Consider the following 24,729-nt stretch of genomic DNA (forward strand, 5'->3'; position numbering starts at 1 on the left):
AGAATTTGTCTTTTTTGTTGGTATCACCTGAGTGGTAATGTCTGTGACATACATCATTTTGTGCTTTCCTCCACATTAACCTGTCATGCTGTGATATAGCTGCAATCCTGGTGAAGCCAGTGTTAAACCCAACCTGTTTGCTCGCCCTACTCACTCACTCACTCACTCACTCACTCACTCACTCACTCACTCACTCACTCACTCACTCAAAACCAGAATCTGAACACCCTGTCAATGTTAAACGCTAGAGATTTAGGCAGTGATAAATTGTTGCAGTTTGCTGTGTTAAATCATTTCATACATAAATCTGCAAGAACATTTGATCTTGCAAACATCGTGCCTCATGGTTAGCATGAATACTCCACCCAGACACAAGTACTGTCTTTGAACTATCCAGTCTTTGATTTTTTTCCCTTAATGTCTAGGGACAAGAAACAACAAATGCCATCTTTTAATGTCTTTTGGTATGACACTTCTAGGCTATAACCCACTGTCCACCTTTGTTCCAGGCAGATCCTTTATGATTTCATTGTAGTAATACTGTTCAAAGTAGCCCTAAAACATAACATTCTTGCAAGCTTCTCAAAATATACTAAACACAAAAGAAACACAAGTTTTGACAAAATGAACTCTCATAAAAGTAAGCATTTATGTTTATGTCTTCTATTTAAACACTTCACAAAAAAGGTATTTGCAGTTGCAGTTGCAGTTGCATTTCTTTTGTTGTTCAGTATATATGATGCCCCAAACAGACGACACCATAAAGAACATTAGCATGACCCTAGCAAATATGTATCAAAAAGCAGCATATGTATGAAAATCATCTTGAAAATGATTGAAAATCATCCTCAAGCATTTTCTGAAACATTGACCTTGACCTTTGACTTTGCAGGTGTGTTGTCTGGCAGACTTCTTCAGCGATGAAACAATATTTGTGGCATACGGTCATGAGAAGCTATCAGTGGACGACTTTGACTTGGATGACAATGGTGAGTTCATTTACTGTGATCTGTAAGAAAATGAGAACTTTGGATTATGAGATAAGTCTTGATTTTCATTTTGTTGTTTAACACAACACTCAGCAATATGACACTCCACTTATGACAAAATGCATATAAGTTTAGTGTATGCAATATAACATTATATCCTACTATCCACACTGACAAGGTACAATGATATAAAAGCATGTAACCAATCCTGACCATATGATCTGTCAGGTCACATCTTGCGACCAGCATAGGCTGAATGGGACCAATTCCAAACATGACTGCAAAGAGCTTAGATGTTGGATATGAGAAAGAGTTATGAGAGAGCAATAATCTAATATGCCCAGATTAGTAGTCTTGTTCTTGTTATAACACACTTTGGACAGGACTTATTGATGTTATTGCATGTTTACATGGTGTTTGTTATGTAAATACAGCATTCTATAGGTGATCTGCAGATAACACAAGCTTTTCCATTGGTCACATGCAGTAATTTTGTTATCTACTAAGAAATGCTGTTTCTGGACAGATCTTGTTATTGAATGTGTAAGATTGGTTTGCTTGTGTGTGTGTACGCCTGCATTTATGTTTTTCAGTCAGTCAGTGTTCTTGTTTGTTTGTTTGTTTTTCCCTTTGGTTTGTAATATCATATTCATTCTCTTATTTTTATAGCGATTTTTGCATTTATATATCTTTGTTCCAGTCAGGAAAAAGATAGGTCAGTAGGTTTACTTTGAGTTGTATTCAGCTGTGAGTTAATGGTTTGCCAAACACTTGAACCAGCACTGTCAAGATTCACTTTGTTGAGATACTAGTATACAAAACATAAGATATCATATCTTATGACTAAAATATTGCCAGTTTGTAAATTAAATTTTATCATATTTCTTTTATAACATTTGCTGTATACCATCACAAAAATCCAAACAAAAATATATTTACTAATTTTGTGACATTTAAACATTAAGAGAGGAAATTTTGTATATACTTTCATAAAATATATTGCTTGAAAACATGTCATCATTTTTAAAAAATACATTTGTATAAACATTTGTATGGCATCAAATGATTAATGTCATGTATGCTGACTTGAATCATATCAGTCCTGGTTTAAACTTGGTTTTACTGCACCCAAAATGTTTGCCCCTTTTCCCTTACCCTCTAACCTGCTGAACTGTGTTTGTGTTAACCCATATATTAATTGCATGAACACCTCCCCAAGAATGCTTCGTCCTAATTTCTGGTAACAATGCATATGAAGATGATATTTGTTTTGCCTTTTTGGATTTAAGGAATCTTACTGCAATTGCACTATACTTTTGTGGAACATGATTATTTTTGAGAGACACTATTCCACTCTCTCATAGACTTGTCTTAAATTGAAATGCCTCTTTAATAATCTGTTAGATTAATAGCATAATTTAATATGAGCTAGCAGACAAACCGTTGAAGTGACACTGCTTATACTTTCTAGGACTGCCAGTCTGCAAGAGTCGAGGCCTTATTCAAAGTGCCTCTTTGATGTAGCCATTTAACCTTAACCTTGAAAGCATAACAGTACCCAGGTACTCAAAATAAGTTCACAAGCACCACGTTCTCTCATAGAGACAGACAGATTAATTACAGTAATAAGAAAGAACTGAGTGCACTGTAACTTCTTTTGTGTAGTACATACCTACACATAGACTTGGTGCCAGACAGAGTGGAACTGTTACTCTTTCCACTCCATACAGAAAACAGAGTCCTCCAATCATGGCTCTGTTGACTACCAAAGCCTTTTAAACCCTCAGACCTTTTATGAATTAATATTTCTGCCCTTAGAAAGATTTCAATATGGAAACAGTTTTTATCCAACTTCACACAACTATTTTGTCACCCATTCCTTTTGATGGTGAGCCAGCATTGTTTATTCCAACCAAGGTATCCACCAGAAGCCCACCATTGCTCTAGTCCTGTGCTCTAGTCCTGTGCCTAACAACATGAGGTGTCTATTATCCTGATCCACCAGAAGCCCACCATTGCTCTATTCCTGTGCCTAACAACATGAGGTGTCTATCATCCTGATCCACCAGAAGCCCCCATTGCTCTAGTCCTGTGCCTAACAACATGAGGTGTCTATTATCCTGATCCACCAGAAGCCCACCATTGCTCTAGTCCTGTGCCTAACAACATAAGGTCTCTATCATCCTGATCCTCCAGAAGCCCCCATTGCTCTAGTCCTGTGCCTAACAACATAAGGTGTCTATTATCCTGATCCACCAGAAGCCCACCATTGCTCTAGTCCTGTGTTCTAGTCCTGTGCCTAACAACATGAGGTCTCTATCATCCTGATCCACCAGAAGCCCACCATTGCTCTAGTCCTGTGCCTAACAACATGAGGTGTCTATTATCCTGATCCACCAGAAGCCCACCATTGCTCTAGTCCTGTGCCTAACAACATGAGGTCTCTATCATCCTGATCCACCAGAAGCCCACCATTGCTCTAGTCCTGTGCCTAACAACATGAGGTGTCTATTATCCTGATCCACCAGAAGCCCACCATTGCTCTAGTCCTGTGCTCTAGTCCTGTGCCTAACAACATGAGGTCTCTATCATCCTGATCCACCAGAAGCCAACCATTGCTCTAGTCCTGTGCCTAACAACATGAGGTGTCTATTATTCTGATCCACCAGAAGCCCACCATTGCTCTAGTCCTGTGCCTAACAACATGAGGTCTCTATCATCCTGATCCACCAGAAGCCCACCATTGCTCTAGTCCTGTGCCCAACAACATGAGGTGTCTATTATCCTGATCCACCAGAAGCCCACCATTGCTCTAGTCCTGTGCTCTAGTCCTGTGCCTAACAACATGAGGTCTCTATCATCCTGATCCACCAGAAGCCCACCATTGCTCTAGTCCTGTGCCTAACAACATGAGGTCTCTATCATCCTGATCCACCAGAAGCCCACCATTGCTCTAGTCCTGTGCCTAACAACATGAGGTGTCTATTATCCTGATCCACCAGAAGCCCACCATTGCTCTATTCCTGTGCCTAACAACATGAGGTGTCTATCATCCTGATCCACCAGAAGCCCCCATTGCTCTAGTCCTGTGCCTAACAACATAAGGTGTCTATTATCCTGATCCACCAGAAGCCCACCATTGCTCTAGTCCTGTGCCTAACAACATAAGGTCTCTATCATCCTGATCCACCAGAAGCCCACCATTGCTCTAGTCCTGTGTTCTAGTCCTGTGCCTAACAACATGAGGTGTCTATTATCCTGATCCACCAGAAGCCCACCATTGCTCTAGTCCTGTGCCTAACAACATGAGGTGTCTATTATCCTGATCCACCAGAAGCCCACCATTGCTCTAGTCCTGTGCCTAACAACATGAGGTCTCTATCATCCTGATCCACCAGAAGCCCACCATTGCTCTAGTCCTGTGCCTAACAACATGAGGTCTCTATCATCCTGATCCACCAGAAGCCCACCATTGCTCTAGTCCTGTGCCTAACAACATGAGGTCTCTATCATCCTGATCCACCAGAAGCCCACCATTGCTCTAGTCCTGTGCCTAACAACATGAGGTGTCTATTATCCTGATCCACCAGAAGCCCACCATTGCTCTAGTCCTGTGCCTAACAACATGAGGTCTCTATCATCCTGATCCACCAGAAGCCCACCATTGCTCTAGTCCTGTGCCTAACAACATGAGGTGTCTATTATCCTGATCCACCAGAAGCCCACCATTGCTCTAGTCCTGTGCTCTAGTCCTGTGCCTAACAACATGAGGTCTCTATCATCCTGATCCACCAGAAGCCAACCATTGCTCTAGTCCTGTGCCTAACAACATGAGGTGTCTATTATCCTGATCCACCAGAACCCCACCATTGCTCTAGTCCTGTGCCTAACAACATGAGGTGTCTATCATCCTGATCCACCAGAAGCCCACCATTGCTCTAGTCCTGTGCCTAACAACATGAGGTGTCTATTATCCTGATCCACCAGAAGCCCACCATTGCTCTAGTCCTGTGCTCTAGTCCTGTGCCTAACAACATGAGGTCTCTATCATCCTGATCCACCAGAAGCCCACCATTGCTCTAGTCCTGTGCCCAACAACATAAGGTGTCTATTATCCTGATCCACCAGAAGCCCACCATTGCTCTAGTCCTGTGCTCTAGTCCTGTGCCTAACAACATGAGGTCTCTATCATCCTGATCCACCAGAAGCCCACCATTGCTCTAGTCCTGTGCCTAACAACATGAGGTCTCTATCATCCTGATCCACCAGAAGCCCACCATTGCTCTAGTCCTGTGCTCTAGTCCTGTGCCTAACAACATGAGGTCTCTTATATCCTGATCCACCAGAAGCCCCCATTGCTCTAGTCCTGTGCCTAACAACATGAGGTCTCTATCATCCTGATCCACCAGAAGCCCACCATTGCTCTAGTCCTGTGCCTAACAACATGAGGTCTCTATCATCCTGATCCACCAGAAGCCCACCATTGCTCTAGTCCTGTGCCTAACAACATGAGGTCTCTATCATCCTGATCCACTAGAAGCCACCATTGCTCTAGTCCTGTGCCTAACAACATGAGGTGTCTATTATCCTGATCCACCAGAAGCCCACCATTGCTCTAGTCCTGTGCCTAACAACATAAGGTCTCTATCATCCTGATTAGACTCGGGATGGATCACTGAAAGTGATCTGGGCAATTGGGAATATTTCCCAGACAGCTTTGAGCCACAAGAGCTTTGCACAATTTCATTCCTGCAAACATGGAGTTCCTATGTCTGCATTGTGGTCCCATTTCCAGACAGGCGGTCGCGTATTGCACCTGACATATGATCGACAGATGCAGATTATGTCAATAATAGCACTAATATTTAATCATGATAGTCTCCACACCGTAATGTCAATACAACGATCGGTGGTTCCATACACTCTCAGAGCAGCCATAACATCTGAGATACAGAGTATGTTGCCTGCTTGGTGAATATGACAATGTATATGCAATGAAATTAAAGACATTGTATAAGAACTGATTGGATGCATAAATATAATTATCACATAGGAAATGACTGAAATTGTTGGAGATTTAAAAAGACAGAAAGAGAATTAATGTGGTGAAGCTCGTATCTGCATAATGATAAACTTATAAGGTACATTGTCACTATGTTGTTTTGAAGAAAGTAGCGTTGTGTAATCAGTGTCACCATATCTTAAGACAGCACAAACTTTCACTATTTTTAGCCTGGTTTCAAAAATAGTGACAGGAACTTCAAAACTTCAAAGACAGACTTCATTGATTAAATTTTTGTTTAGAAAGGGAACAATTTGGCTTGCAAGAAAAGTAATTATTCTTTTTGGAGGTTAAATTGGCTGCAATAACTAACCTGCTTGTTAGATCAGTCCTCTGAAGGGTCTGTAAAACAGGGCAGACCACTAATTGGGTAGGATTTCATCCTGTTGGCTTTCAGTTCTTTGGTTGTAATCTCCATGGAAGAAATTTGCTGCAGAATTTCAGCAATTCCTTGGTGAGGTTTCCTATAGCTGCCTTGTTTTACAGACCCAGTCACACAAGCTGGTCAGTTATGGCAGCCACTTTGACCTCCAATGAGAATAATTTGTTTTCTTGTAGGCCAATTTGTTTCCAAGTGGTTAAAGAGCTGACTCGTCACATGATGTGTGAGCCCCATTCTTTGTATCTTTACAGTGTCTCAGCTAGGCTGGTGCTTAGTCTCTGATTATATATAATTAAAACTATTTAAATTGAAAAGGAGCCACAGTTAAAACCAGACTCACTCATTCTCAGACCAGTTCTCAGTTACTCTCATCTCACCTGAAAGAAACTTAAAATGAACCAGAATTAAAGCTCTTATAGTAATGTTCAAAATTTAAGAGCAAATTTAAGAGTTCTGCTGCCATCCTATGTGTTCCAAACATGTTTTCCAATCATAATGAGCGAGGGAATGTAGTTTTATGAAACTTTTAACAATACTCAGGCGATATCACAGAAGGGGACACCAGATATGGGCTTCACACATTGTATTCTTGTGGGAAATCGAACCTGAGGGCCTCATTTCACAAAGCTCTCATAAGCTTAAGATCTTCTAACTTTTCTCATAGCATTCATACTTCCTATACTGTAAGGTTGACTTAAGATAGTCGTAGCGCTACAAGAGCTTTGTGAACCTGAGCCCTGGGTCTTCCACATGACAAGTAAAGGCTTTAGTCTACCTCACCACCCCTCTGTCATCATAAGCACCACAACAATGGTGTAGTGGATAGAGCACCTGCCTGAAGGATGGAAGGAAAGGGGTTCGATCCCCAGGCAATATCATTCTAAAACCATTACAGATGGTATTTGTTGTTACACTGACTGGAGCTTTATTATCATAGAATAGAACAAAGACAGGTTGGCTTGAAGACTGTATACTGTCAGTTTGATGTTTTACCCATGTTAAATTGCAGTATGATATCTCATGAGCAAGCGCTACAAAGCCGGCATAATTCATGACAAGTTCAAGCAACTCTTCACACACACATGTGCATGCACATCACTATATATGTTTAGTAATTTGGAGGCAACTTTAAACCAAGTTTCCCATCTCCAGATATTGTCAGCCTGGCCTCCACAGACTTGCCCTGTAATCCAACCCTTTACTCGCCAGAGTATCTCCACTATACAGCCTGACTATAATGAGCATATTTGTATGCAGTCTCTAAAAACCCTTTGTTTTTGTGCAGGTAATAAAGTCAGGGCCACAGCTTGTCTTCCTCGTTGTGAATAATCTCTGTATTCATCAATATCTTGCCTAATTGGATTGCATTAACTGTGTTGAGTTGATGGAAGTGTATTATCACGTTAAGACATTAGCAAGTGTATGTAACGTTCCAGTACTTCACAGATGTGGAATGTTGTGTGATGTGATAATTAAGCATTAATCAAGTGTGATGACATTAAAACAAAAACATTCTAAAATACTGAGTGGTGCAAATGGTAAATCCAAAACATATCAATAATTAAAGAAGTGTGTCAAAGAAAAGTGAAACAAAATATTTTTGAAAAAATGTTAATTAATTTTCATTGAAAACAAATAAGTTTACTTTAAATACATTGTTATATTGACTCACCAGGTGTAACCCAGCATGGTTGACATGCTTTGAACAATCTTTATATTGCTTTACAATTTGACATTTAAAGTATGAAAATGGCTAAAGTGATATATATGTTATTCTTTTGTATTACCTTAGTTAATCTGTTAAGCAGAACACCTGATCTGATTGTTTTCCTTCTTTGAGTGCAGTATCACGTGATTATTTCTTAGTTAATCTGTTACATGTACTACCCCAAATATCTCAAATACGATTGTTCTCAGTCAGTGGACACAGTTATGTCTCAACTCCCTGGGGAGTATACAGCCCATCTGGTCTACAAGCACCAGATTGTTTTTACATCCTCCTCACATACCAGGTAACCTTTGCTTGGTGAGGCACCAGATGCGCATTTGAACAAAGTGGCTTGCCAAGGTTGGCACCACAGGTCACCTTCAGTGGCATCAGATTAGTATTCAGAGGCTGAAAAGGACACAGAAAATAACAAAGAAAGGCACAAGCAAGATGGGTAATAAAACAAATGTTATCCGATGGATGCAATGAAATGTTAACATTAATCATAGTATTTTTTATTTTTGACCCCAGAGTCAATCACATTCATTGTTTCTGTCAAACAAGGAGAGTGGGTTGCATGTTTAATGACTGATGTGGAGATATGTTATGTTCTTATCACATTCATGTTGAGACATTCACAATGGCAGAATTGGTGCAGAGTTGCCTCCCTTAGATGTGCCAGAATCCAATTATCTTCACATCAGACTTTCATCGCACATTTACCACATACTTCATGACTTAACTGGGAAAATGTTGGAAGTGGCATTTTTTTCACTCAGTTGAAGTTGTGGCACGAACAGGAGAGTTGGTCTTTTTATGACTCGACCACCACAGTACTCAATCCTGACACATGTGGATCCGGGTTAGAGTTGGTCTTTTTATGAATCGACCACCACAGTACTCAATCCTGACACATGTGGATCCGGGTTAGAGTTGGTCTTTTTATGACTCGACCACCACAGTACTCAATCCTGGCACATGTGGATCCGGGTTAGAGTTGGTCTTTAGCAACCCATGTGTCTTGTAAAAGGCAAATACCACAATGTGGTGGTCAGGCTTACCGACTTGGGTGACACGTATCATCATATCACAATTATGCAGATCAATATTTATGAATCTGATCACTGGATTGTCTGGTCTTGATTAGTTATTTACATGCTGTTGCCAAAGGGCTGAAATAATGCTGATTGTGGCATTAAACAACCAACCAACCAACTATCTTAATCCTTATCTTGGTTACCTTGGGACAGTGTTTGCTCATCACATTGACAGGCTAAGTTTAGATTCCCAAAATGGCCATTTTCTTGGTGTCCAAGGAATTTATGGAATATTGTCAAAAGCATAACATTATTTTAGTCTCAGAGCTCAATGGTCAGTGTTGGTGATGTTTTAGTTTAATAACCTGTCTGCAGTAACACCTTGGGGAATAATGATTAGTCATTAGTTCAGTTAGTGTGCTATGTGGGATATAAAACCTATATTGGCAGTATGTAAGCAAATACAGTAATCTCATGGGTGTGCACCCCTGCTTATTTTGATGAAACTTACATATTTGGCTTGCAATTGTTACTTCAGTTCAAAAGATTGGTGTATGTTTTGTGCAGTTGATTCATTTTACTGGAACATTTATTTCAGTATGTGTAGCAGATTAAAACTTCCCTTCAAATGGCAAGGGAGTCAAAAATCAAAACTGAAGACCGAATTTCTGTGCATACATTCTTTCTTATTGACATGAGTTTTACAATGTTACTTTCACTTACAGAATTGGATTTCTTGGTCAGATATGTTGAAGTCTTTAGATTCCACTGAAGAGATGTCATTTTGTTTATTTTCAAGATGTGCTCTCATTACATTTCCCATTTCACCAGGAGAATTTTTGAAAAATTAACCATTGAAATCTGAAATGGACTTTACATCTCTCTTGAGAAAAAATGAGTGTCCCATTACTTTGAGGAATTATAAATATAAATCCTGCAAATTGCAAAATTGTCAGAATACCAAGAGGATGGCAGACAATTATGACGTTACATTTCTTAATTCCTCCTCAAGGCTTTCTGTCAACAGCATTCTGTGTCCAAACAGCAGTGGTAATGGTTTGAAACTACATCCTGATCTGACGACACTGAGAAATAAGCATTTTCAGCCATTGCCCTTTCTAAAAATCAATAACTGATCTGTTCCTTCTGCAACTGCCAATTTGCCAACATTCTGGGATTCAATTGGCAGGAGATCCAAGTACCCAGTCAGAATATGCCATTACAGAGAAGGTCTCTTCAGGAAAACAGTATTCCAATAAAAAATGTACAGGAAAATAGTATTTCATCAAGCTCCACACATGTCAATATGTATTTGAGATTTTATTCATCAAAGCTCAATCAGGACATGGGATGGCCTATTCTAACCATTCTGGGGATTGTAAGAATAATAATGGTGACATTTCACCATGTTCTGTTTAGTTAGACTAATTATTGTTTGAAGACCTTGCCACTTGTCTGTATTAATATAGGTTTGAAAGTTCCTTGTATTAAAGTGCAAATGCATAGTTAAAATCATAATGGCACCACTGAAATTAGTAACTGGTGTTAGAAGATCACACCCAGAAAGTATTGATTTTAGCAATATTTATTTATTATTAAGTGTATTGTGTGAAACCATTAACAAACCTGGGAAACACATGGAAAATGACATCTCTCATGATATGGGTCCGCATTGGTCTACACCAACCATGCTTGTCATAAGGAACAACTGTGGTCAAAGGTCACTGACTTGGTTGACACATGTCATCATAGCCCAGTGGCATAGATCGATGCTCATGCTGTTGACCACTGAGTAATCTGGTCCGATGATTTACAGACTTGCCATATAGCTTCAATATTGCTGAGTGCGGTGTTTAACAACAAACAAGCATGGAAAATGATTAACTTGGGAACAGACTTACTTCACAGTTAATAAGACTTAATAAGACTGCCTATTATTTATTATAGCTCAAAATACTTCTCCCAGTTCAAACTGTAATCAAATATGGATCATAATTCTTTGTCTAGACGGCGCGTGCAATCTGAAAGCTGTTTCCTAAACATCTTTTTAGCACAATCCTAAAATAGTATCTTTTCATCACACATTGTGATACCATGGACAATGCCTCATTATTTTGACATAATGAATACATTTGTTGCTTAACTCCACAAATATCCCCACTCCTGTATGGTTTAAGTAACCTGTAAGTAATCAAGCCTGGATCAGAAAACACAAAAAACAGTGAGTGATGTCATGGGCAACATCCCATGTTGTGGGGATGCATTACTGCATTAGTGGTGGTGAAGTAGCCTAGTGGTTAGGGCATTCCCTCGCTACACCAAAGACCTGGGTTCGAATCCCCACGGTACAATGTATGAAGCCCATTTGTGGTTTGCTGGCGAAATGCAGCATGAAACTAAACTCACTAATTTATTACTGCAGTCAACCAAGTGCCAGAGTCCTGAGTGCGGGATCTATTTAAACTCCTCTTCTTCTGAGCATGAGTTTTCTTGGGGACCTATTCTGAGACAGAATATTCAGTCAGACTTTTCAGTTCCTTTTAACAAAAGTGATTTAAACTGCAGGCAGTTCCTGTAAATATGGCACAGCTAGGGGTTGTCACACTGAAGACCTGGATTTGATTATTCACATAACAACAATGCGTGAAGCCTTTTTCTGGTGTATCCTGTCTTGATATTGCTGGAATATTGCTAAAAATGATGAAAAAAACACACACAATCACTCATTTACACTGAATTTTTTTTGCTGACAAGAACAGCTCCTAAACTACTGTGCCAATATGAAACTTTGGTAAATCATGTGATCATAATATGTCATCTGTCTATTTTGTGTTTGCTTTTCATGGTGTTCATGGATCAATTGACCATAAGATAAGATTTTTAGATAATTCTGCACCATATTTGATGAGATTCATCTGTAAGAATATGACTCCAAAGCACAGATTATGATAGCCCACTTTGGAGACATGGAGGCTATTACAATCAGTTTGTAAAATGGTGGTTTAGGTTACTGAAACTAGGGGCAGTGGGGCCCCTTGAATGTGTTTATCAGTTCATCAGAACACCATTCATTGTAATTGAATGAAACCTTTCCGGAACTCCTGTGTTTGAATTAACTGCACAGCTGCATTAAGGCTGCAGAGTGGGTAACTGTTTCTAATCTCAGTAGCAATATTTTTTATGTTTCACTCTCAAGATCCTCTGAAGTTTAGCTGTGAGTTAAGTAAATGAAACACTTATGAAAGTTACAGGTTTGGGTTTACATTTTGCATCACAAATGTTTGAACACTGTTTATAATTGTCATGATTTCTCAGTAGCATATTGATTTAGAAATCCAGTCCTTTTGATTTCAGATTAAGCTAGGGGCAGAGAACAGAATTATAATCCCAACTCCTCTCTTGCATGATTCTAGTGCATCTTCACAAGCACTCTTGAGATCTTTACCAAGTTCTGGCTTCCTTGATGAAGAAAGTTTCAGGTCTCATTTCTGAAATTTGCTGCAATGATTTTTTGCCATATGGAAATTACAATTTTTTCACCGCAAAAAAAAAATGATTTTCATTTCCTTGAGATATTGATTTTGTTAATCTCAGTGCTTGAGAATATTTTTCAGATAGTTAATAATATTTTTTATAAAATATAAAAGCAGCATTTTTGCAGTGTCAAAGTCTGAATTTCAGTCATATGCGTGACTGAAACAGCTTGGTTAATCACTAATTTGAACAGTGCTTAGTTCATGTCTCTTCAGTGTGGGAGGAAAGCATATAATGACACTAGTTAAGGTTTACAACTGTGAAAAAAACCCAGGTATGCTAGTGACCAAACCTTCCAACCCACAGACGACAGATCCTGGCATGACTAAGGGAGAGAGCTCTGAACAGAAACATGCAGCATCTTACACAACCTGGCCATTTGCGCCATGTCTGTGGATCCCTACACCTCAAAGGCAGACAACTCTGAACAGGAAATTGTGGTTCATGTACAACAGGATCATTTGGATAAGAAATATGTCTATCACCATGTGTGTGCATGTACATGCATGTGTGTACATGGAGGATATACTCAAAGGTTACTCTTGTCAGTTTCATTCCTTTGACTTCCACAAACAAAAGAAGCTTACAGCCTATTTTGGGCAAGTAGACTGAAAAGTGTTTGGCACAGACAATAGCTTTCTGTGTTTATATCTGAAAAAGATAATTTTGAGATGATCAAGACAAAATTCTATTGATCAGTCTATTGAGAGACTGTCAGCTTTGCCTAAACTTTGCAGTCAGGTGTGCCAACACAATAAGGCTTAAAGATAATTAATGTAATGGACAAAGTCAGCTGATTAACCCACTCAGCCACCGCAGCTATGTTTGCTAGCAATTAGGTTTGAATCCCAGATGGAAGTCAACCCGACAAATTACTAGAATCTTTACCTTACTCAGAAAGCGTAATCCCAGATATAACATGTTACATTTGGACGCTTCCTAAATAATGTAACAGTGAACAGTATCATACGAACAATAAGAACATGAGACCCTAACACAGACCATTAAAGGAATATATCAATTAATGCCTATGATTGTTGGCATTTTAACATTCCGAGAGAAGTGGACACCCTGAAGGTTTTTCGTGACGAATTTTTGATTTTCAGCTTGTACCTTAACTGGACATTGAAAGATGATTCCTGGAAAACAGAAGCTGGTTATAAGCCTCTTATTTCTGATTCTAAATCCAACTTCCATAAAGAATAATGTAATTCTCTCCAAATCTTTTAACAATTGCTCAAGCATCACAGATTCAGAAGTTGTTCAACTCAAATGGATTTTCTAGAGGACTTATTTTCTTTTTTCTTCTCGAGGCTGTTTAATCGTTAAAGATACAATACAGGTTTTACATTTTTGGAAGTTGAAATGTTTGAGGCAAACAATCGATATCTTCTCTCCTCAAGAACTAGAGTTGCACATCCACATATTCAAAACCCAGATGCAGTTTTTGAAATAATGTTAAATGTATAATTTCAGAGGTTAAAATGGTTGGCGCCTACAAATCCATGAATTTCCAGCCCCAGAGAATCACGTTACGCTCACCCAAGTTCCCACGGCGATCCTCTTCCTCAAGAAGCCTCAACAATGGTGAGTCAACCGAATCATGTTTTAATTTTTTTGTTTTAAAATGGTTGTCATGATCAGAGGCAGTTGTAAACTTGCGTAATGCAAAGTGACGTGATCCCCTAGGGTGTTAACGGTTTTCAATGAAGGAGAATCATCACCAGGGCAATGCAAATCTTGAAGTGCCTCTTCACAAATGAAAGACACGATAGATGACTCATTGTTTGGTGGTAACGATTTTTTCTTATTTTTGTTTGTGCAAAAGACAACAATTTATTTCAAATAATACTTTGGTCAAAATTATGTAAGGCCTTACTTTATATTTTACAGATCTGCTAGCCTGAAAATTTGAATTATGTCAAAAATGAAAATTAAAATATGGGACTGTTTCACTGATGGTAAGATTGTTTTAACCCAACAAATAATCTAGGTGATTTTTTGTTTGAAAACAGAGTAATTTCTGATTAAACGTTGTCATCACAAGTTAGATTTAAGATATATAATATTTATAATAAACCATACCAGATCAAGATACAAAGTATTTGTGTCATGACTTAAAGATTATTATCAAATGCATTTTTATCATTAGAAAAATCATCCTGCAGACCAGCTGTAATACTAACAAAATGTGTAGCACTTCTCAGCCCCAGGTTTCACATGTTGTTTATTACTTTATAATATTTGACCCATCACAACAAGACAACCTGTTATAGGTTTGATTTTGATTTCTGCCATAAGCTTGATAGTTTTATAGGGTGGAATCAGTAATCTAGGGAATAAAAATCGTGAGTTATGAAATATCAGATCATTACGGAGCCTTTGATATTGGTTGCTTTAACATCCATAAGGCCTTAAGAAGGTTGCATCTGTATGGAATAGCTGGGACATAATCCTAGTTTCTGGTTCACTGAGAGAAATTCCTTTCTTCGCACTTTGCTATGTCAATAATTATGATTAGTATCAAGATTTATCAATATTGATGAAAGATGGGTTGAACTGATATCTTTAAATCAGAATATTACAGGGGTGCTTTTAGAGATCTCTAATGGATCTTTGAGTGTTTGAAGTAGCTGGTGGGCTCACTGTGATAATCACATCATTAGGAGAATATTACCTTCAAGCATCAACAAAAAACGTTACATTATGGAATAGTACAGGAATCGTTTGATCAGTCCAGTATTTGACAAATAGTTGATGCTGTTATCCATTCCTATTTTTTTTAAGCCCTTGCACATTTATAGGCTCTATTTTCACTTCTTGGTTAAGTTACCTTGTAAATGGAAAATCAATGTTTAATGTCATATTTCTTTCCCTAACATTTCACAGCCTAAAACCTGTTGACAAGAAGATAGTATGAAAATGTTGAGTGCTATATAAGTTGTTCACTGGTCAAGAGGGGAATATGGGTTCATGTCCCGTCAAGGTTTAGCGAGGGGAACATCAAGGGTACAATAACCCATGAACATAGAGGGACCAGTGAACAACTTATTTAGCTTACCAAACACCTCAATGTTAATTTTGAACTGTTTGAAGCAGAGGTCGTAGCCACCGCTAGATTTTGCACATGACAAGAAACACACAGATTTAGAGTTATCTCCCTGCCATTGATTTGCATTCACAAAACATCAGTAATTTCCGTATATCATATGTGATTCAGTATTATTTGAGATAAAGAATTACTACCATAATTGCTGATTTGGTTGAAACATGTAATCATTCCCGACCTATGAAGATCGATGGTCAATCACTTGATTGTTTGGTTTTTTATATTACTCTATTGGAAAATTATTCAACAGCAAACAAACATCTCTTTAGAAGAGTGGAACACGATGAAGTGTTGCACAATGTGTTAGCATGGACACCAAGTATCATGTTATATTTGACATCCAGGCATATATTCTTCATCTTGCACTGTTATTTAGGGAAATTGAAACTGCACACATTTTTATGATAATAGCGGTTCTAGCTCTTCAATCATCCCAGGCCAATCTAAAATGTGTGGTCAATTTATCAAGAGACAAAATCAAAACATTGAATAAAGGTTGCAGGGTTCATTTGTGATATGAAGTTATACACTATAACCTCCTGAAAACAATCTCTTGAATTAAAAAATATTTCCATAAAGCATATTTTCAATCAAACAAGTTTTTGGTGTGGGTTGGGAAAATGTTGGGTTACCTCATCCGTCTAACAAGACTGATTTGACTAGCTAAATAACTTTTTTAGTAAATCTTTAAAAAGCATTTAGAAATCAAATGAAATGTAAAATGTAGGGTTACCTCATCCATCAAACAACCTTGATTAGGTTGGCATTCTTTTTCCTTCAAATGTCTTTGAAAGACTTTACTTTTATAAGATGCATTTTTCATCTTGTGGGTAACCATATTTAACAGACTATGTACAATGTAGAAACAAATCACTATGAATTATGACATAAAAGGGCTATCCAACTATTTGAAATTTCTGATTGCTTGTTAGTGTCCTGATGAATATGGATAGTGGTTTGTGTACAAACCTCTGTTCTGTTTGGGGTTTTTTAGGCTCTTTAGGTCTGCATATTCCAGAAATATGTAAATGTTGTATTGCACACATGTGATCATGTATAGGTTTGTATATAATTCATGAAAATGCAGTTTAACCTGTCTCCAAGGGTGATCGTCTTCATATACCATATAATTTTGATCAGATTCCCAGAGACAATTTTTCTGGATAGCCAATAGCTACAACATTCTGTTGTAGTTCTAACACTGTTTCCAAGCAAGAGACAGGGACAGCATCTATACCAAATGTTCCATCTATTGCAATAGACAAGTTGTGCAGGAAAGAATGTTCTTATTCATGATACCAGCTTCCAAATGTCACTACATCGGGATACATCCAGTTGCTGGAATATTGCTAAACTAAATTCACTCACACTATCTTTCCAAATGTAACTTAATAAAGGCTGTTCAGAATCTGTTTCCTGTGAAAAAGGAGAATTGGAAGATTTTCTTACCTGTTAAGACAGGAATTAGTATTTGTAGGTTTATTAACTCTGAATAATTTCCCTCTGACATCTGTTTGTTTCATGCTGTATTAATTTGGATTCAAATAAGATTCAAACTTTAAGGTCAGTGCATGACTGAAATCAAAATGAAACCTGGGAGCTTGATCAGATCTGATATCACCTATTTATTATTCATCGCAAGATGAATCAGTTCCTGACATTACGGCAGGGATTTTGTGATTTTTTAACAGTTGGCATTTCATTTGAGGTGGCACACAACAAAGGAAGTTAGAGAGCAGCATCTCATTAAAACTCACATAACAAATTGGCTGAGTGTCGCATGAACTAATTTCCGACAATTACTGATTTTCAATAAAAGGGTCATGAGATCATCACCTTGTTTACACGGCATATTGAACTCATAGCCTTTTCTTGGAAAATTATGTGACTGAAGAAAATGTTGGAATTTTTTCATGTCAATTAAAAACACCTGGCTCAAATTTTCTACACTGTTAATTGGTGATTCAGACAGCGTATGACTTATTTAAAGGAATTATTCTTGAAATTGAACCTTGGCAGAGAAATTGATGGCTGATTACAATCTCACAGAATGAAGCACTTCTGAGGCTGCATTAGTAAATATTAGAACCTTTCAAATCGGTCCTCCGGTTATGTGTTATTTTCTCCAACTAGGGTTCAGTATTTCCCCAATTAATTGATGTCATATTTGAACAAAAGAAAAAAGTCAATAAAAACATCTAAATACTTTAATTTGCCAAATGTTTAAATCATAGAAAGCAGAAGGATAATGAAGTGTAATATTTATAGTGTGATCAGTGTATGGCTCTATTGTTTTATATATTCAGCCACACAAAAAATATCTTCAGTGTTAACTGAATGGTAACTTTAAGGTTAATTTCCTTAAATATGACTTCGGAAAATAAACCTACAAACTGCTTTGAAAATGTTCATTTAAATGAAAATAACATTTCATATTCCTCATATTAATGCTGAGTATTATCATTTCATATTGGAAATGAAGATCTACAGGGTGTTAGATAGACATTGTAAAATGGAAGTCATGGGGACTCATGATAAATGTGTTGGGGAATCATTTTCTAAATTTGTGAGTCAGGAAAATATCTTGTTAACGAAATAATTCTACAATTAATTTATTATCATTATTGCAATTAGTGGAGTTATTTGGATCCAAGGACCACATCTTTGAAGTAATGTTGCATCAGCTTTGTTGAAAATATTTGGGGCATATTTACAAATTGTGGGGTCAAACATGCAGGAATTATGTGTCATGTAAAACCCAGGTCATCTATCAACTCTTATTTGTTTGCAAAGTATTCCCTGAATCAGAGTCTTCATTAATCAAAACATTGAACTGAGGAACAGTCGTGTCTGACAATGCTAATATGGCCTTTCAGCTGATTGCCAGGCTTAACAACCCCATGTTAATAGTTTGGTTGTCAGATGCAATTACGAGTCTGTTGTTCGTGCAAATGCCTCATTGCTTTGATTTTAACAAGGTAGCATGTGGACTCTTTTTTCTTTAACCTCAGTTGATAAATTGTTTGGTTTGTTTTGAAGATGATTTGAAGAATATTATTGTTGTTGCGAATGATGTGATGATGTCTTTGCTATTTGGATGTTTTTGAAAGATTCAGCTTCTTTGGAACAGGGTTAGTTTCGACAGAGAAACTGTTTGGTTCTTGAAGGACATCATCATAATGGTGTCGGTTATGTCAACTTTCTGCATGTGAAACCTTATGCTGCAATAGTTTAAATCAATGTGAACTATGAGATGATTTGGTATTTATGTTTTCTGCAAATTTGTTGTCATTGTTGTGTTGGAAAGTTTCGTCATACCTAGCTCAGATATACCCTGATTGTGATTCTCCTCCAGAGGATGGGTGCAATGGTGTGCACTACACTTCTGTCGTGAAATTTTGTTAATGACCATAGAAACTGGGGTGAAATTGAAGTGTGCACCTCATCCCTTTTCTCATTAGTGTGCACCCCTCCTTTCTCAGAAAGCTGTATCTGCAGATCAGGAACATGCCAGTGCTTGTGTGGTTTACGAAAGAGAACATCTATAACTGTAACTAGGTTTTGGCTTTCGCACCACATCAAGCTGACACATAATAACTGAGCTACTGTTTAAACGGTTGAAACCCATCTCACTCATATTTCACTGATTATGCCATACTCTGTATTCCCTAACTTTGTTGCAATTGTGTTACAAATATTTGCCAAGCAGATTAATTGGAGTCTGTAGTACCACTTTATCAATGAAAGGACCAAATGACAGTGCTATGTCAACTAATATGGTATTCTACTCCTGAAAATGTTAACAGAGATCATTGATGAAAACATCCTTACTGGCTGCAGTTGAATTATGTCCATTGTTTAGAACTGCTACACCTAGCTAGTAGCTCTTAAACATTGCAATGAATCCACTTGCCTGCTATTTTATGGCATTGCATAAATTTTGTTATAGCCTTTAGTATAGGGCCTGTGGAATTAAGCATGTGATCTTGGAGAATATGAAGAGATGTTATAACCATGTTCCATAAGAGCAAGGCCTGGGCCTTTAACTGCTTGAAATTATATTTTTAAATTAAATGCTGTTTCTCTTAATGCAACAGTAAGAACTGAATCATTTTGTTTTTCAACCTCTTTTTGTCAATGGTACATTTGCATTGTCAAATCCAGAGCTGGGATGCAGGGATGCAGTGAAGAATAAACCATTATGGATGTTTCAGACAGCTTAACTGCTGACTGAAAACTGGCTGTGACAAAAAAACACATCTAAACCTTCATCTGCTTTACTGTCTTGGTTGTATACAATTTCTATGAATGAAAATTAACTCAATGGGAACCGCTATAGCCATAGGGGAGTCAAAATGCCTTTGTTTTCCAATAATTAGAGACATGAAATAGATGTGGATGTTGGTGTACTGTTTATGTTTTTTTTGTAACTGATCCATTTTCCCTGCTTATTTCCATGTGCATAAAATCCGATCAGCTGCAAATAGATTAAATATTCCCTTAACTCAATCAGATTTTTTTCTGTAAAGATTGATCTAACTACTGATTGTATATTTTCTGTTCAGCCAGACAAGTTCAATTGTTTTCACATATTCTTTAAAATTTGATAATGTTGGTAATCATATGCGGTATATTTAAAGGACTCTATTGCATAATAATTAAATGAAGCAATCAGGAAAATAAAACATCATGTTCCTCATAATAAAGAAGATGACATCCATAAATTTCAACTTTTAATGATCAATGGATTGATAGAATGAGTGAATTTAGTTGGAATGATATGTTTTGTTTGATTAATTGAAATTAATGATTTTTACTGTTATATTTTCAGACAGGTGTAAATATTTATCTGTGTTGTATGTTTGCAAGGATGTATAACACTTATATGACATGTATGCATTCATTTTATATCACATTGATTACGACCTGTGAAGGCCTGGGTTAGAAATGGCCTTCAGTAACCCATGCTTGTCACAAGAGGCCACTAACGGGATCGGGTGGTCAGACTCACTAGCTTGGTTGACACACATCATTGGTTCCCAAGTGCGCAGATTGATGCATATGCTGTTGATCACTGGTTAGTCTGGTCCAGACTCGATTATTTACAGACCACTGCCATACAGCTGGAATACTGCCGAGTGTGGCTTAAAACTAAACTTGTACACTCACTCACATTGATTACCTATCTGATATATATATATATATATATCACCTTGTGAAGAGTTTGCACTAACATACCATGAGTCAAGCAGTTATGCTTTCTGAATTTAATGGCAGAAAACATAATATTTTAAGAAAATGGCCCTTGCATGCACTCTTAAATTAATAATGTACTGAAATATCACTAGCATGCGAAGGTGAATATGGAGTAAAAGCACCTATACATTTGAATTTTGTCATCTCTTTCATCTTTATCCTCAAGCTTTGGAGTTCTGCCAAAATATCACTAACATGCTAATGTAAATTTGGGGTGTGTGGAGTAAGTGCACCTATACATTTTAATTTTGTCATCTCTTTCACCTTTATCCTCAAGCTTTGGAGTTCTGCCAAAAGCTTCATGTTACTCTTACATTTCAAACTGAATGACGTTGAACAAAAAGTTCACACAAAACTCATCCCCCACTCATACTGAGGGTGCCACTAAAACATGCCCTGAGAATGTTGCATGAATTAGTATTAGATCAGAATGTGTATATCATACATACCTATAACCTTCATATGTGTGTCACATCATATATCAACTCTCCCCATAGACCAATCAAATCCTCACAGTCATAATTCCCTATTCTCGGTGTAATAACAGATGATGACCAGTTCAGAAATACTAATGGCATATTTGGAACCAATAATTACAGTTTCCCATATTTTCTACTCTCCTGATCTGAATCTTCAGAGTTATTTCTCATATTGTAATATTTTCACTTGGAATCTGGGGCAGTGATCCACAATGTGATTCACTTTTTGGGTGCAATGTATGAAGACTATTTCTGATGTTGTGATATTGCTGGAGTATTTGAAAGCAGCCAAAAACCATTAAAAACTTACTCTCTGTGAAATCTGTTTTGTTCTCTTTTATACCAGAGTGAGGAAGGATTATTATTAGGCCTTCACTTGGATATTACATCGTAGCATTTGCCATGTGGGCATGCAATAATGGATGTTTTCAATGAGACATGGTATAACAAAGGTGGTCTGGCATATGTTACGTGGCAGTATTTGTCATGTAGGCATTCGATAATGGATGTTTTAAATGAGACATCATTTAAATTATGTAAAATTTGCCTTGATTGAAACATTTACCAACAGAACAAAAGAAATGAAATTAGAAAAAATATGAAGAGTTTGTTTTGATTTGGTATTTTCTTGATTTTTATTTCATAATTGTGTAAAATTTAAATATACAAGATTCTATTTATAATGTTTTTAAGAAATGGTGAATAATAATTATAAATGTTTTTTTCACATAGATACTTTTCTTTTGGTATCATTTTGGTATCACTCCTCCCATGATGGCATTACTAATGAGTTTGTTTTTCATTCATTTGTTGCACAACTAATTTAGACCACCTGCAGTGATTTTTTGGTGAAATACTTTGAAACCAATATTAATAAAAATCTTACAGGTGTATCGTGGCTCCTTAATCAAAATAAAATTAAGTCTTGCCAGTTTAAGTGATACCATCAAGGAATTCCAACATTTATCCTTTTATTTTATGATACAGGAGGGTCAGAATAGACACACAAACAATTCTTCATGTCTTATACATGTTAACATCCTCACTGTTTCTTATATATAACTTCATCTGAATTAACAAAGACTTGTCAACCTGGGAATTAACACAAAGATGAACTGTTTTACAAATTTTATAATCAGGTTTACAAAATGAATCGAAAACAATTTTAAAAACAGAATTGCAAATGAATTTGGAGTGTGTTTGGCAATAAATCCCCAGGTTGACTGGTCATGTGATAAAGCACCTGCACCTCTGTTGTACTACAATGTTGTACCCTATTGTACATTGTTGTACATTGTTCTGTGCACCCCCCACTATAACCCCTGTTGTAGTCATACCCCCATCACCATGTGCGTCTTTCAGTCAACTCTGACCTTGGACTACAATGGCAGCAATCTACGTCAATGTATCTTCCAGGTATGACGTCACCACGGTCGGCAACTTCATCGCCTAAGTCACCACGTAAAGTCAGATCAGCTGCCACGGTGAGTACACTTTCTAAATGGACAGATGTAAAACTTTTGATTCTTCAGTGAGACATATTATAACGTAGGCCTTCACTTAGATATGACATTGTAGTATTTGTCATGTAGGCATGCAGTAATGGATGTTTTCAATGACACATGTTATGACAAAGGTGTTCAGGTATGTTACACTGCAGTATTTGTCATGTACGCATGCAATAATGGATGTTTTCAATAAGACATTTCTTTACAAAGGTGTTTGGGTAGATGCTGCATAGGAATATCCCCCATGTAGGCATGATCTATTAATTATTTAAGCATGTGTCTTTTGTTTGTATGAATGATCCTCTTATTGTTGTAAAAGAAAATATTTTATTGATTTACATTATCTCTGTCAGACTGAAAAAGTCAATCATTTCAAACATTTCATCCTATCTTTCCTGTCTAAAAAATGTAAGAATTCTGACTAAAACTAATCCCAAATGTCATTGTATCATACCAAGAATTCCAGCAACCTGACACAGGTGGAAAGTTAGTGTGTTACAGGTAATAGTCCCAGCATCAGTGGGCAATAATGATGCATATTCCACATTGTCCAACACTGTTGCAGCCAAAGCACCGGATGACCAATGGGAACAGCATGAGCAATGGCACCAATGGCCATGACAGAGGTAATCACATGCCAGGGAGAAATGACTGTGAGCACTCTTTACATATGGCAGCTACATGACATGACCAACTCACCATTTTGTAAAATGAACTAGTAATATCATCATGTTGGGTATGACCACTAGGGTAGTCTAATAGATAGAGTGTATGCTTGGAGTTGGTAAGACTGGTGGTTCAATCCCTGCCTACTGGACGCAAGGAATTAAATCACTCATGACAGATGCAAATGTGTTCCTCGTGTAACGTTTAATTCTATGAATGTTAGCATTGACAAATGATTCAACTGTTACTATTTCAATAAGAGGTTGTGGTTGGTACTTGAAGTTCTTAACTGGCGAGTCAGAACTGACTATTTTCCAAACAGAATAGTTGTATGATGTGTACGAAAGTCATACTACCTTTGGTACAGTGATTGTCTTAGTTTAACATGTCATCAATTCCAAAATCTATACAACTTGAAACCCACCATGGGCTATAGTTCCTTGAAATCTCTTTCCTTAGTAATGAGTGGGACAGTGGGTAGACTAGTGCTTAAAACTTTTGCTCATCACACTGAAGGCTGGGTTCTATTCTCCATATGAGTACAATGTGAGATGCACAATTTTTGTGTCCCCACTGTGATTTTGCTTGAATATTGCTAAAAATGGCATAAAACACAACTCACTAACTCCTTTCTAATGGAGTTAAGAGAATGTGAGTGAGTGAGTTTAGTTTTACACTGCTTTTAGCAATAGTCCAGTAATATCACAGGACACCAGAAATGGGTGTCACACATTGTACCCATGTGGGGAATTGAACTCTGGTCTTTGTTGTGAAGAGCATACACTTAAACCACTAGGTCATTCCACCGCCCCTAAAGGAGTTAAGACTGACAATTCCATCACATTAGCGTTATTAATCTCTCCAGACATGCAAAAATGTTGAGAGCAGTACACCCATCAATTCTTATTGATTACTTATTGATCTCACTTGAAGTTGTAATCCCTTTGTCCAGGGTGATGAGATCTGTATCCAAGCTGTTCAGAACACTTCCAAGATATT

At 37.4% G+C, this 24,729-nt stretch overlaps 1 protein-coding gene across 4 annotated transcripts in view; it reads left to right on the forward strand.

The window, feature by feature from the left end:
- LOC137274441 (serine/threonine-protein kinase DCLK2-like) overlaps positions 1-24,729 on the forward strand; it is a 71,066-nt gene that overhangs the window by 34,539 nt on the left and 11,798 nt on the right. Inside the window, exons 3-7 of one of the 4 annotated variants that reach the window (XM_067807621.1) lie at positions 893-989; positions 1,690-1,704; positions 14,189-14,299; positions 22,973-23,040; positions 23,630-23,690. In XM_067807621.1, coding sequence (XP_067663722.1) covers positions 893-989; positions 1,690-1,704; positions 14,189-14,299; positions 22,973-23,040; positions 23,630-23,690 — 352 coding nt within the window. Of the gene's footprint in view, positions 1-892; positions 990-1,689; positions 1,705-14,188; positions 14,300-22,918; positions 23,041-23,629; positions 23,691-24,729 lie in introns of all 4 variants that reach the window. The other 3 variants (XM_067807619.1, XM_067807620.1, XM_067807622.1) reach the window with 3 other exon arrangements.

Source organism: Haliotis asinina, chromosome 2 (assembly GCF_037392515.1).
Source record: "Haliotis asinina isolate JCU_RB_2024 chromosome 2, JCU_Hal_asi_v2, whole genome shotgun sequence".
NCBI classification, from domain to species: Eukaryota; Metazoa; Mollusca; class Gastropoda; order Lepetellida; family Haliotidae; genus Haliotis; species Haliotis asinina.